Below are 13,204 nucleotides of genomic sequence, written 5' to 3' on the forward strand. Positions count from 1 at the left end.
ACTAATCAAGAGAAATCTGGTACGCCATGGAGAACATTTGGGACGTTTCGTTCAGCTTGCGGTAGACAGCGGCGCGTTCCGCCGGATCGCACCGACGATAGCCGATCATGTACGTCAGTGCGTCCGCGTAGAACGTGTGCCGGTGGCTGAGTAGCGCTTTATCTGAAGCGGTGGTTGTTCCTGAATAAAATCCCGGCAACGGAATAACCAAAATCATTGCACGCTTTTGCTGAGCCCCAATGGCGTACTCGTAATGTCAAATGCCGAACAAAATTACAATCTTATTATTTTTTTATAAATTTACACGATACATTCGAGTATCAAAAACCGCCCTTGTAAAAGAACCTCCCTCATGTGGTGCAGCAACCTTTCCTCTCATTCAACGACTAGCTCATCGACGACGTAACTACCGTGCTCCTCCTATCCCTCTACGGTTTTATTTAAATTTTAGAAATAAAAAAATCACTCCGAAGAAGAAAAGCGAGTAGGGTGACATGTTCCGACAGAGTGATAGAAATATCTGAGTGGCTGCATCCACCTTTCTGCCGGAGCAGTGTTCACATGCATTGATCTTACAATGAGCCCGAATGCACTCAATGGCGTCATTGCCAGATCAATCGACGCCGACGGGTTGGTTCGGCAGAAAGGTGGATGGCCTTTAGAAAAGGTGGATGTGTTCCGGTAGAAAGGTGGACGGCCGATCCACCAATCTGCCGACCTTCGGCAGATTGGTGGATGCAATTTCACTGAACATTCACCATCCACCGGTCCACCTTTCTGCCGGCTACAAGCGCTTGCGCTGACGGCATCGAGGTACAGGTTTGCGAGAACCGGACGGAGAAGTAGCCGTTGTCGGCAGAAAATCATCGTTAAAATGTCCACGCAGTAAAACCTGCACTTCTGTTCGGTCCGGCTGGGTTTCCAGTGTGTTGGAACTCAATGCACGGTCAGCTCATGATGAGTCTTCTACGTTGACTGCAAACATTTTTAAATAAGGGATCCCGGATTGATTTTAATTAGTGTCCACAGCGCAGGCATTTTTGTTTTATGGATGAGCTATCGACAATAAACGAGAGAGGGATCCCGGTCTTGGTCTTCTTGTACCGTTGTTCGAGGTCATTACTTGTATGGTAAACGAAAAAGGCGGTCGTTGGGAAGGCCATCATAAAGGTACGCCTCACTGAATTTTAATTTCCCCAAACCGACTTCTGTCGTATAGGTATAAGAGTAGGTAACGTTCTGAATGTAACTAGTACCTGTGGGAGTACGTTCCTATAAAGAGTGCACTTAACCTTTAATAAGTATCATGTCACAAGTACAACTAGTACCTTGACAAATCGCAACTGAATCAGCTGGCAGTATTTGCCAGCAACATCTGGACAGCGGACCGTTCGCTATGGACACTTCTGCGTTCTCCCTGTTGTTATGCAAGACTGCAGTACATCTCCCAGTTTCCTTTTCTTTTTTCATCGATATAAGCAGAGCGTAGTTTTTACATGGTACTTACAATTTGAAAATTCAGTTAAACCGTTTCGAAGTTATTTGGGCTGGGAAAAAAAGCCGTCCGTAAACACTGCCCCGCGCTGCGATACATAAGTTTTGCACCCGCATAAAGATATGTCTGGTGGTGATTGCACTTATAAGGGTGCAGCGCAGTGGCTCGCGTGGCGGTGATCGAGTGTTCCGTCATTCATTTTTTTCTAGGCAAATAACTTAAAACTTTAAAATTCTCAAGTACTCTGTAAAACGCTCGCTCTGTTTAAATAACTGGGTACAGAAGCCGGAAGGTAATCGGTTTGAATCTCTCACTCAGATACAAGTGAGAGATTCCTTAATGAGATTTAGAAATTATGACTCAAGCTGTCCAGTTGAATGATTCACTTGCCGTATGTCTGAGTTAAGCGAGCATGTAATAGTTGCTTAATTTTTCTCTCGGATAATAGTAGAAGCCCGAGCCCACGCAGATAATGTATTATCGAACCTCTGTTCTCTGAATTACTCCTCTTGGTCGTTTCCCTGCGCCATGCCCGTCCGACTCTTCCATGGAAATAATATGATTGCATTTAGCTTTTTAAAAACTCCACCTCCGAAAGTTGTAAACGCCTCCTGCGCGAAATGGCCCGATACATAAAACACGGTAGACAATTCTTGTCAATAAAACTGCAAAAGTGGAGCTGCGCAGAAGCGGTTCCCACAGATTATACAGGAAAAATATACCGATAAAAGATGTTGACGACCGCCGCGCTCCTACGTTGAGACACAATCATAAAGAAATAATTTCTTAAGTCATACGTGCGATGTACAAGCTTGTCTAGTAATTCCCTACGTAGAGGTACAGCTAGCGCGAAGTTTGCGCTTATAACGATGGCCACTTCACTACGTTTATCAAATTGCCTAAATGCGCTCCGCAGTCAGGTTGTCAATTACTGCACCGACCATTTTTTAACTAGCTTCCGCCAGACAGTTACTATTATTCTCATACACTTGTATGGCTTGTACCAAGCCACCATCCAGTCAAATGCAAGTTACGTGTTGGCGCGGCGCGCCGTAGTGTGAAGTTTGGCGTAACACGCAAATTGTGTAAATCGCTGTATTGATTCGTCAGAAATTACCGGACAAGCTTGTACTCTGTATATACCGTATCACTGTGTGTGTCTTGAATACAAGACGCTGGAGGCATTTTCACGTTCCTCGTGGTACTGCAAACGCTGATAGCTGCCGCATCGGTTTAAGGGGGCATCCATAAATTACGTACTCAGACAACCACGGTTTTTTCACCCCTCCCTCCCCCTTCGTAACGGTACGTCACGTTAGCTTGACCCCTCCCCCATGCATCGCTCAGTCGTAAAACATGGAGCTGACCACCCCCTCCCCCTGCGATTGCCGGGGCCGTCACAGCTTGTCACGCTTTTTGGATCCGTCCCTCCCTGGTTCACTGCGTACGTAATTTATGGAACCCCAATACACCGTCTGTCAGCGGCTTTGGGGGAAAATAATCGATAAAAATGCACTTCCCGGATAAACAAACACCCTAGCCGCTACAATTGTCTCCAGGTGGGCGTTAATCTGTCCTGCATACAGTGTAAAAATAACCAAGTCACGTTTAATATTTCCATTTGCAGTGCTAATTGCCTTTATTATTGCCGACTACTAGGACGGAAAGGCGAACAACAGCAGGTGCATGGGGGGTGGATTTTAATTCACAAAAATCCCTGGCAAACGAATCTGTCTGCCGGTACAACGTAAACAGAACATCAACGCCTGCACGCACGCAGGTAAGCCTCACAAGAACATCATTCTACGACAAAAAGTCAAAACAAATCTCTAATGCAAATCTTTCAATGCGAACGAGATCCATGGTCGGTATCCTCCCGTTCCTCCTGCAAATGGCGGTGGGCGGGCGGGGAAAACGAATTCTACGTTTAGCTGTGAGGCACTGGAAGTTGTGATCCGGCTGGCAGCTTTTTATAAGCGGGCAGTGGATCCGGTTTTGGTCGCTCTGCAACCGTCAGTGGCCTCCCGGCCAATGCCGACAGAGATGGGTCAGTTACGTTCGGCCAATAATAAACAAATTCTGCGTACGTACAGAATTTTACTCATTATTGCCGACTACTAGGACGGAAAGGCGAACAACAGCAGGTGCATGGGGGGTGGATTTTAATTCACAAAAATCCCTGGCAAACGAATCTGTCTGCCGGTACAACGTAAACAGAACATCAACGCCTGCACGCACGCAGGTAAGCCTCCGAACCCCCAAACCTCTACGCCTCACTGTTGGTATGCGTACGATGCCATAATTGCTGCAAATTCGTGTCTGCGCTCGTTATCCAGAGTAATGTACTTCTGATAACAACTGCTGCGCCAATTACCTTGTGCTTTCACAACTTCTGCCGACGCTCCAATTGATGCTGCCAGAGTCGCCCCTCCACGGCGAAATGAGTGCGTCGAGATACGCGATGCGTCAAAACCTGCTCTGCGTACCACCTTTTTGAGGTAGTTGTTAAACTGCTTGGCCGTAAAGCTTTTGAGGACGTTATTACTGCGGAAGGAGAGAAGGTGATCACTTTCCTTAGCACGACTTTGTCAAGCATGCTTTTGATGGCTTCCATCGGACACAGTTCCTTTGCGTGTGCGATTTCCGGTATGATGACTTCCACGAACGCATTCTTATAGCGATTGGATTTTAGCGCGGGTACGGTGATCTTATACCCCGAAGAGGTCCGACTCAAATGTTTTACTAACACATGCCGATTGCTGCTACTGCTGGAGCAAAATAAATTTGAACTCCTAAAAAGCGAGAAAAATGCTAGTAAACACGCTGCCCAAAACGTTCTTCGCGCTGCTTCAGGTATAAAGCGCAAGTGCCTTCGAATTGCGACCAGTGTTTCCGGACTAATTCCCTTACGTCTGTGAGGCAGTTCCTCACACTGCTTCTGCGCTCCAGCAAGGGCTTCTTTTATTGTAAAATGCGACAGATCCGGTGCTACCGTGTCATGGAAATGATGAAACGACGCCAAACTTGCAACGTAGTTTATTATCGTTGAGTACTGCAGTGAGCTGCGAGACAATTCCGTAATGTACAAACAAATTGTATGCGGCGAAGCCGGGACTGCTTGAAGCTTATATGCACTGCACAACTGCTTAAACCTGCTCCACTGGGAACGACGTGTTCGCTGCGATGAAACTGCTGTGCCAGCTTTCCGCAAGTCTTTCAGCTGTTTCTCCAGTTCCGCTTCTGGGATACGAGGTGTTCGTTGTTTCCGGTAGCCTTTCCCCGGGAAAACTGCGAAAAACGGAAAGAAATCTGTCAAAATGGCTGCTATCCGTTGTTATTCTGCTAAGGGAATCAGCTGCCACGTTTGTGATTCCTGGACAATGCACTGCCGTAACCGAAAGGTCGTACTTCAGGGACACATTAAATAAAAGTTTAAGCCACTGCAACGCCCCACTGTTCTTGGTCGTACCACGACAAATGAAAGCAACGGTTGAGCTATTGTCGGATGTGACTACCACGCGTCTGCCAGTCAAAATCGGTGCCCATATTAATATGGGCAAGCACGCTGCGATAAGCTCAAGAAAGTTTATGTTTTCTTGTAGTGTGCTGTCAACTGCCGGAGTTGCAATCCAGTTTCCGCTTAGTGCTTTTAGTCCGCCAGGCAACTGGTAACCTGCTTTCCAACAGCCTGCCATCCAGTGGTTATCCATGGTTGCTCCAAAACCGCTAAACGAAGCGTCCGTGTGTATAACTGCTCGGGGGCGGTTGGCCACTGCAACTGGCCACTGCACTCTGCCGTTTACTGCTGCTGCGAAGCTCGCCCACCAATTTAATGCACACTGCATTGGGCGGGTGACCCGCGCAAGATGCGACGGTGCCTTTAGGCTCATCATTATGTCGATGAAGTACCGCGTGAATGTAGCCGCACCTGCGATTGCCCGAGATGCAAAGGACATGTGTCCAATCAACGCCTGCAGTTCTCGTTTTGAGACCTTCTTCCGTGCTGCGAAATGCAATGCTGCTTCTGCTAATTTACTCAATTTTTCCTGCGGCAAAATAATGCACTGCAACTGCGAGTCTAATGTCAGACCCAAAAACTGGATGCGCTGCGTGGGGCTGATGACTTTTTCCCATTTTACTGCAAAACCCAAGCACACTAACAACCGCAAAAGTTGTTTCTGTGCTTCTGCGCACTGCTCATACGTTTTCGCTATTAAAATAAAATCGTCCAAGTAACAGATGCAGTGAAACCCCAGTTTCCTCATCTTTCTTGCTACTGCGCTAGATATTCGTTGAAAAATTGCGGGAGCGTTAGCCAGTCCAAAACATAAAAAATTATCAACAAAGTATTTTTCTGGTTCGTGTCCAAAGCCCCATTTGAAACCTTGTAACTGCCTGTGCGGTGGATATATCGGCACGTGCCGGTATGCCGACTTTATGTCCACGACTGCGAAAAAACAATTACTGCTGCTAAGGTCGATAACATCTTGAACCGTATCAAATTTAAAAGATTCCGGTTCAATGTACGAATTGAGAGAATTTTCAAAAGGTCTCGAACAATCAGTAATGGGCCTGGGAGTGAGTGACCCGGATTTTGCTACTGCCCCAATGGCCTGTATGCGATGCGATTTTGTATCCTGCTCAGAAATTCTGCCTGCTAATAATCCTTCTGCGAAAAGCCGGTCAAGCAATGGCTTTGTCTCATTATTAAGTGCGCTGCTATAATTTTTTCCCTCTGCGGGTAAAACTGCATCCATATCCGGAACAAGTTGAAAACCGTAATAAATGCCGTTTATTAAAAAATGCAAATCCGTGTCATCCGAAAGTTCAGCTATCCAGAACTGCACATTACGAGTTAACGAACAGCGTTGCAGTAAGTCTTCGGCAGGGAGGTAATTAACACCATTAACATTGAAACCTTTTTCATGAGAAATACATTTAACCGAAATAAAATCAAAACATTTGTTATCATCTGCCAAATGAATGCTGCTGTGCTCTGCTATGCTATTACAAGGTTGCCGGTTAGTAACACGTGCACTGCCAATGCTGTCGCTAACGTCCGTTGCTTCCGGCCTGGTTCGAGTTGCAGTTGACGGCGCGGTGCTTGCCTCCACAGTATCCGCACACGTGCCGGTATCGGCAGCTGTCGCCTCTTGCGCAAGTCGTGCGGTTGTAATCCAGGCAACAATTGGGAGTCTGGAATGCCGGGTGCGTAGCGAATCCGGTGTGCTGCTGTTGTCCGCGGCCACGAAAAGGCCGGTTCTGCTGCGTGTTGCCGATGCGTCGAAAGGCGTCCGTACGCCGAGTGTCTGCGTTCAGGTTGTTGTCTGCAATAGCAAGCTGCTCGCTTTTGTCAGTAAGTGCAAATTTTTCATCTTTTGCAAAGCTGCGCATTTCGTTGTCGAAGAGAACGATTGCTTCGTCCTCATACCGACACCGTCTGCCTGCCAGAAACTGCTGATACTGCAAGAATTCGCGTAGTGCGTCTGCGTATTTGCCCTGCACATCTTTAGCCAACATCTTTAGCCAACTTTAGAAAACGAATTCTACGTTTAGCTGTGAGGCACTGGAAGTTGTGATCCGGCTGGCAGCTTTTTATAAGCGGGCAGTGGATCCGGTTTTGGTCGCTCTGCAACCGTCAGTGGCCTCCCGGCCAATGCCGACAGAGATGGGTCAGTTACGTTCGGCCAATAATAAACAAATTCTGCGTACGTACAGAATTTTACTCATTAATTTTTTCCAGACTCGCCGATCTTTTTACTAGGAATGCCGTACTGTGTACATCATCCGCAAAATGACGAATGATAAAATGTACAGCAACAAAAAACAAATAACGGAATTGATTTCCATTTTCATGTTTTTCCATTTCCATGTACATAATTGGCAATCCTGGAATCAAATTTGGTATGACATTGTCATAGCACATGCAGACATGTATCTGCGCTAGTGTTCTCACTGTAAAATGTGTTTTGTCACCGTTGCGCCATTCTACCTTGAACTGTAGAGAAAGGCAATTCGCTCTCCTAATAAAGGTAAGATCTAACGAAATAACAACAGTGCCGCCGTGAGTTCTAAGACTGCAGACATAATAAAGTGTTGAGAAGGTTCTTTACATCTTACGTTTCCCGTCTAACCTGGATCAGATCCCCGCAGACCGGAGGCATTGGGGGTGGTTAAACTGCGCCCGGTTATCTTGACCTTTCTGCTGAATACGCAAGCGAAACTGCTGTAAGTGTGATTTTTGTGACTGCCGCTGCAAATTTGTCTTTACCGTTGATAAAACTGCGCGGTAAATGTGCCAGGAACGAAAACTTCTATACTCGTAACATCAGAGTGGCAGATAAAATTAATGTATACCGCGCAATTTTCGTTTACAGGAAATCACCTACGATATCTCGAAAAAAAAATGCAAAAAACAACGATGACTACGAAAAATACATTTCTTAAGTATCCGTCGTAAAACACTCTACATCGCACACAATAAATTCGTGCCAAGCCTGTCTGTGCGTATACAAGTGTGATTGATTGATTGATTGATTTAATTTCGAGTAGCCAAGCCCGTAAACGGGCACTCTCACATATCCTTATCCGTTGAGAACATCAAATATGCTAAGGCTAGTCAAGTCACCACAACTCGTTAAACACCAGTAATACGTACGCTAGAGAAGCAACACGTCACAGAATTGCTGTAGGCTAATACGGGCACAAAGCTACGTCATGCACAAGGCACAAAGCCACAGAACAACAAGATCAGTATCACTCTATATCGCATCCGTATCACAGTTGAGTCGAAGTTGAGGCCCCTTCGTACGTCCACGTACGGCATCGAAGTGGTGAGTTGATCCATGTAGAATCCGTATTGACCACAGGCGTCGAGGAAACGTACACGCCACTCCGTACGGTCAGCGCTGATGCCGACTAACCACTTCGCACACAGCCTTGCACTCGCAGCCTGAACTCAGAGTGGTCACCCATCCAAATCCAAACCGCGCTCGATGTAGGTTATCTTTCAAAATCGAAGATCCATCCATTTAGCTACACGGAGTGTAGCTAAATGGATGGATGTGGAGAAACTTGCGTTTCAAGCAGTCTTGAAGAAGCGTCTTCAACGGTACGGGAAACGGAGGCAGCGCCCGGTCGACATTTTGATACCAGCCAAGTGAAATCTGGTACACCAAGGAGTACATTTTAGCCGCTTCGTTCAGCTTGCGGTAGACAGCGGCGCGTTCGGCCGGGTCGCGGCGACCATTACCGATCATGTACGTTAGCGCATCCGCGTAAAATGTGTGCAGATGACTGAGTAGCGCTTTATCTGAAGCGGTGGTCGTCCCTAAGAAAAACCCGTCAACCGTCAACCGTAATCATTGTACGCTTTTGTTGAGTCACGCGGAAACACACTGTGCTCGAACGAGTAATAACAAAATAAAGCCAAATAAAATTACCACAGTATTATGCTTTCATAACACATATTGCACGATACATACGAGGATCGAATATCGCCATGGCCAGAAGCAGATAAGATTCCGTAAGTGTCAGCCCGATCCCCTTGAATACAGCGGTAAATTGGTAGCTGAAGCGGAGGAATTCGGGATCCAAACCCATCATCTCCAACCAGTAGTTGTTGGCGTGAATCTGTTCGGGTCCCGGTAATGGGTAATAATATTGTCCTTTGTAAAAGAATCTCATGTGATGGAGCTACGAAACGTGACACCATAATAATTATGGAGAGTAAACGTATAATCGCCATGCGTTTACTCGTACCAAAGCACTGATGAACGTTTTCTCCGCCAATAAAATGGAGCGATCGGTCGGGCTGATGTTCTCGAACCCGGGCAGCATGGCGAGAAACTGCGCCAGACGGACCTTCCCATCTTCAAGTTTCTCATGCAACCGCATTACAGCTCGCTGCGGTAATGTCTGTGGTTGATACTGCACGGTAAATTGGTAAAAATGATTATTACAACCCATGGTGATAATTTTCTGCAGCGAAGTGTTAACATGCGAAAAATAAATAAAAAAAATTAAAGTTATCAACCACGATCGTACCGGGATCTGCTGATCTTCAAGGACGGACGTCATAAACGTCGAGTATACGGCAATCTGGTCGCCGTAGGCGATTTCGTACGCCGCACATACCGCGCCACCGGCTTTCTGCAGCATCACATTGCGGGAACTGACTACGTTTGAGAATTCAGCGCAATAAAAACTGGACGGTAAAACAGGGCGAAAGGTGGCTGCGACACCCATGAAACCCTGAAGCTCTGCAAAAAAATATGAATATTTTTTGTTGGCCTAAACACTGCACTGACTGCAGAATGGTAGAAACAGCGCGGACTCCGACCGCATGGAGGGACAGTTTTGCGGAAACCGGGCGGAAAAGTCTTGGATGTCGACAGAAAGTCCTCGTTAAAATTTCCACGCAGTAGAATCTGCACTTCTGTTCGGTCCGGCTGGGTTTCCAATAGGTTGGAGCTCGATGCACGGTCAGCTAATGGTGGATCATTCATGGTGACTACAGAAATTATGATTTACTGAAACCGTGTGATCTCGGTGTTCGTTTTCTCGCACTGTCGTTCGAGGTCACATTTTGTATGGTAACGTGGTAAGGGAATAAGGCCGCAGTAGTTAAAGGTAGGCCTATTAAATATTAATTCCATAAACCGGTTTCTGTCTTATATGTGTGAGGATAGTACGTTTTTGATGCGACTCATAACCTAACAAATCGCAACTGAATCTGCTGACAGCGCTAAAGAGCTACCTCTCCTCGGTAGCACATCGATTCGCCGACCTACAGCTTGCTGCCCGACCAGTTGCTGACCGACAAGCTGATAACTTACACCCCTCGCTGACCGACAAATTGTTGACGGATAATTTGCTTTTCTGCTAAATTGTTGACCGACGTTTTGTGGAAACATTTTTGCTAACCTACAACTTGCTTTACGATTCGAGGCGCTGATTTTTGAGTACCCCGTACTTCAGTTTGTTTTTTTCTCAAGTTTCTTAGAGCTCTTAGGTTTCTTAAGTTTCTAAGATTTCTTGGGTTTCACACGTCAGCAAAATCTGTCGGTGTTCGCAAAAAGTCGTTCAGCAAGATGTCGCTCAGCGATTGGTCGTTTCAACAAACTGTCGGGTCATTGTCTCGTCGGTCAGCTAAAAGTCGCCAGCAAGTTGTCGGTCAGCAAGATGGTCGTCAGCGAGTTGGTGGTGTGCTGATAAAGGGCTATAAAGATAAAGTTGTCCGTGTGCCGGTTTCCTCGCCCCTTATATGCAAGACTGGAGTATACCTCAGAGTTCTCTATGTTAACGGAAGTGGCCCGGTACATGGTACCAAATTCGTGTACACGCACGAAAACATTTACTTTCGCGCACTCCCAAACACTTTTTGTTTCGGTTTATGACATTATGTAGTCAGAAGATTTGTATACACTGGCGTGAAAACCGTTTGTGCGCGCACCATCCGGTTCAGGATTTATGGCTGTTAGAAAATTCCAAAAAGTTTAACGCATTTCAGGTGTACCAAAAATCTCATTACGGACCGATCTCCCTCAAATTTTGCACGGAGATGCGCATAACCATGAAGAACATTTTGACACCGATCCCCTGTTCTAGCATGTTTTTCAAATTTTCAAATTTGAAAAAGCCTAAACGAAAAAGTGTTTTGAAGTGCGCGATAGCGAAAGTTTTCGTGCATGCACACGAATTTGGTACCATGTACCGGCCCACTTCCCTTAAGTTTCTTTGACAATGGAAATTCCTTTCCTCGTTGTGGCTACTCAAAATCCCTTCGTTCTAATTTTCCCTTCCTCTTTTTAATCTTGGCCTAATCCGGCCAGACATTGGCCTAAAGACGCTCCGCGCCTGCACATGTTTGGTGGTTGCTCGCGTGGCGTGAATCGGGGTGTTTGGCTGAAATTTTTTCACAAGGCAAATAGCTTAAAGACAGTTTTAAAATTTGTAGATATTCTGTAAAGGTTACACTCTGTTAAAGAAACTTGGAACAGAAAGCGGAACGCAGCTCGGTTCGTGCAGATTATAACTCAAACTGCCAATCGAACGATTAGCTTGCCATAATTATAACCAAACTGAACGGGCGTGCAAATAGTTGATTAAATTTATCTAGTGCTGCAAAATACCAGCATAAGCCCGAACAACCAAATGCCATCATACCTCTGTCCACAGAATTATTCCGCTCCGATTGCTTCCGTTTGCCATGCCCGCCTGACTCCTCCATCGAAATAATATGATCGCATTTAGCTTTCTAGAATTGAATCTGCAAAAGTTGTAAACGCATGCTGCAGGAAATACAAATATTCCAGTAAAGAAAGCATGACAGAAAATTCGTGTGCATAAAACAGCGTAAAATTTGTTTGGTCCTGGGCAGAAGCGAAAAACCCCGTAGATGCCTACGGAACTGGCACCATGCAGTGACCGCAGTTGTCACGTCTTCGGATGTCGTTTTACTGCGGTACACAGTTCTTTCAGACTGGTTTAAAATAGTGCAACAAATGTCCTTACTCGATAAAATAAAATGTCTTCTGAAAATATACACACTGTACAGTGAGATATTCCGATAAAATATCTTAGCGAAATTAACACTTTCATACATCAACGCCCGAAATCATCATGAAATAATAATTACTATTACGTTAGAAAGGGTATACGGTTTAGGTATCCGTGCAGGAGAGCCCTGAATACCGACGCTGGAGGCATTTTTACGTTTCTCGTGATATCGCAACCTCTGATAGGTGCAGCATCGGCTCGACTTTGGGGTAAAACAATCGATAAAAATGTATGTGCCGCATCAGTAAACATCGGAGCTCCTACAGCTGTCTGCCGGGTGTGGGCGTAAATCCGTCCTACCTGTATGGCATTAGCTAGTTATGGAGTGTAGACTGAAGTGTAAAAATATCCACATTATTATTTTCCATCATTCCCATCTTTCGCTGAAATGATTTTCTTCGAGTATGCGTATTTTCATGCCTTTCTGGGTATCCCGTATGATAGGACGCAAATAATAATAGCGCTAGTTGCTTAATGCTTACGAATTTGGATAATGTGCCGCCAGTAGGAGGACTATTTGCTTAAAATACCGGTAACCATCGCAATTACGTTCCCAGTCAAGCATAGAATTCCCAGTTCAGAGGACGTATGGGATTCAGAGAATTTGTTATGTTAGATTGTACAGCTTGTGTTGTGCAGTATTAACCTTTAATCTGTTTAAGAAATTTACATAAAACTTTTCAAATATATATTATATATATATATATTATATATATATATATATATATTATATATATATTATATATATATATAAATGTTTATATAATGTATATATATTATTCAAATATATATTATATATATATATATTATATATACATATATATTATATATTATATTATATATATATATTATATATATTATATATATATTATATATATAAACAAGCAAAACGTGAACTGGTCAGAAAACGTTTGGCAGAACTCTGTTAATGGAAATGGCCCGGTGCATGGTAACAAATTCCTGTACTTGCACGAAAACTTTCACTGTCGCGCACTCCCAAATACATTTTTGTTTTGGTTGATGACATTCTATTGCCAGACGGCTTGTATACACTGGCGCGAAAACCGTTTGTGCGCGCAACATCCGGTTTGTTCGAAAATTCGGCTGTTCGAAAATTCCAAAAAGTTTAAATGCATTCAGGTGTACCAA

The 13,204-nt window shown here is 44.9% G+C and overlaps 1 protein-coding gene across 1 annotated transcript; it reads right to left on the reverse strand.

Annotated features, from left to right (window-relative positions):
- Positions 1-8,091: 8,091 nt before the first annotated feature.
- On the reverse strand, positions 8,092-12,129 carry LOC129588966 (uncharacterized). The gene is made up of 7 exons (XM_055483402.1): positions 12,011-12,129; positions 11,663-11,765; positions 9,837-10,007; positions 9,542-9,756; positions 9,257-9,424; positions 8,980-9,190; positions 8,092-8,825 (listed from the first exon to the last, which is right to left on the reverse strand). Exons 2-7 carry the CDS (start codon positions 11,724-11,726, stop codon positions 8,527-8,529), a joined length of 1,128 nt encoding a protein of 375 aa, XP_055339377.1. The 5' UTR covers positions 11,727-11,765; positions 12,011-12,129; the 3' UTR covers positions 8,092-8,526.
- Positions 12,130-13,204: the final 1,075 nt, after the last annotated feature.

This window comes from Paramacrobiotus metropolitanus, unplaced genomic scaffold (genome assembly GCF_019649055.1).
Source record: "Paramacrobiotus metropolitanus isolate TYO unplaced genomic scaffold, Prichtersi_v1.0 Parri_scaffold0000032, whole genome shotgun sequence".
Lineage (NCBI taxonomy): Eukaryota > Metazoa > Tardigrada > Eutardigrada > Parachela > Macrobiotidae > Paramacrobiotus > Paramacrobiotus metropolitanus.

Bases quoted from the DNA above. Each gene is read 5' to 3' on its own strand.
- LOC129588966 (XM_055483402.1), bottom strand. From the start codon at position 11,726: ATGGAGGAGTCAGGCGGGCATGGCAAACGGAAGCAATCGGAGCGGAAT. The intron at 9,425-9,541 runs GTACGATCGTGG...TTTACCGTGCAG, and splicing joins TTGAAGATCAGCAGATCCCG to TATCAACCACAGACATTACC. The intron at 8,826-8,979 runs GTATGTATCGTG...GGTTTTTCTTAG, and splicing joins CATGGCGATATTCGATCCTC to GGACGACCACCGCTTCAGAT.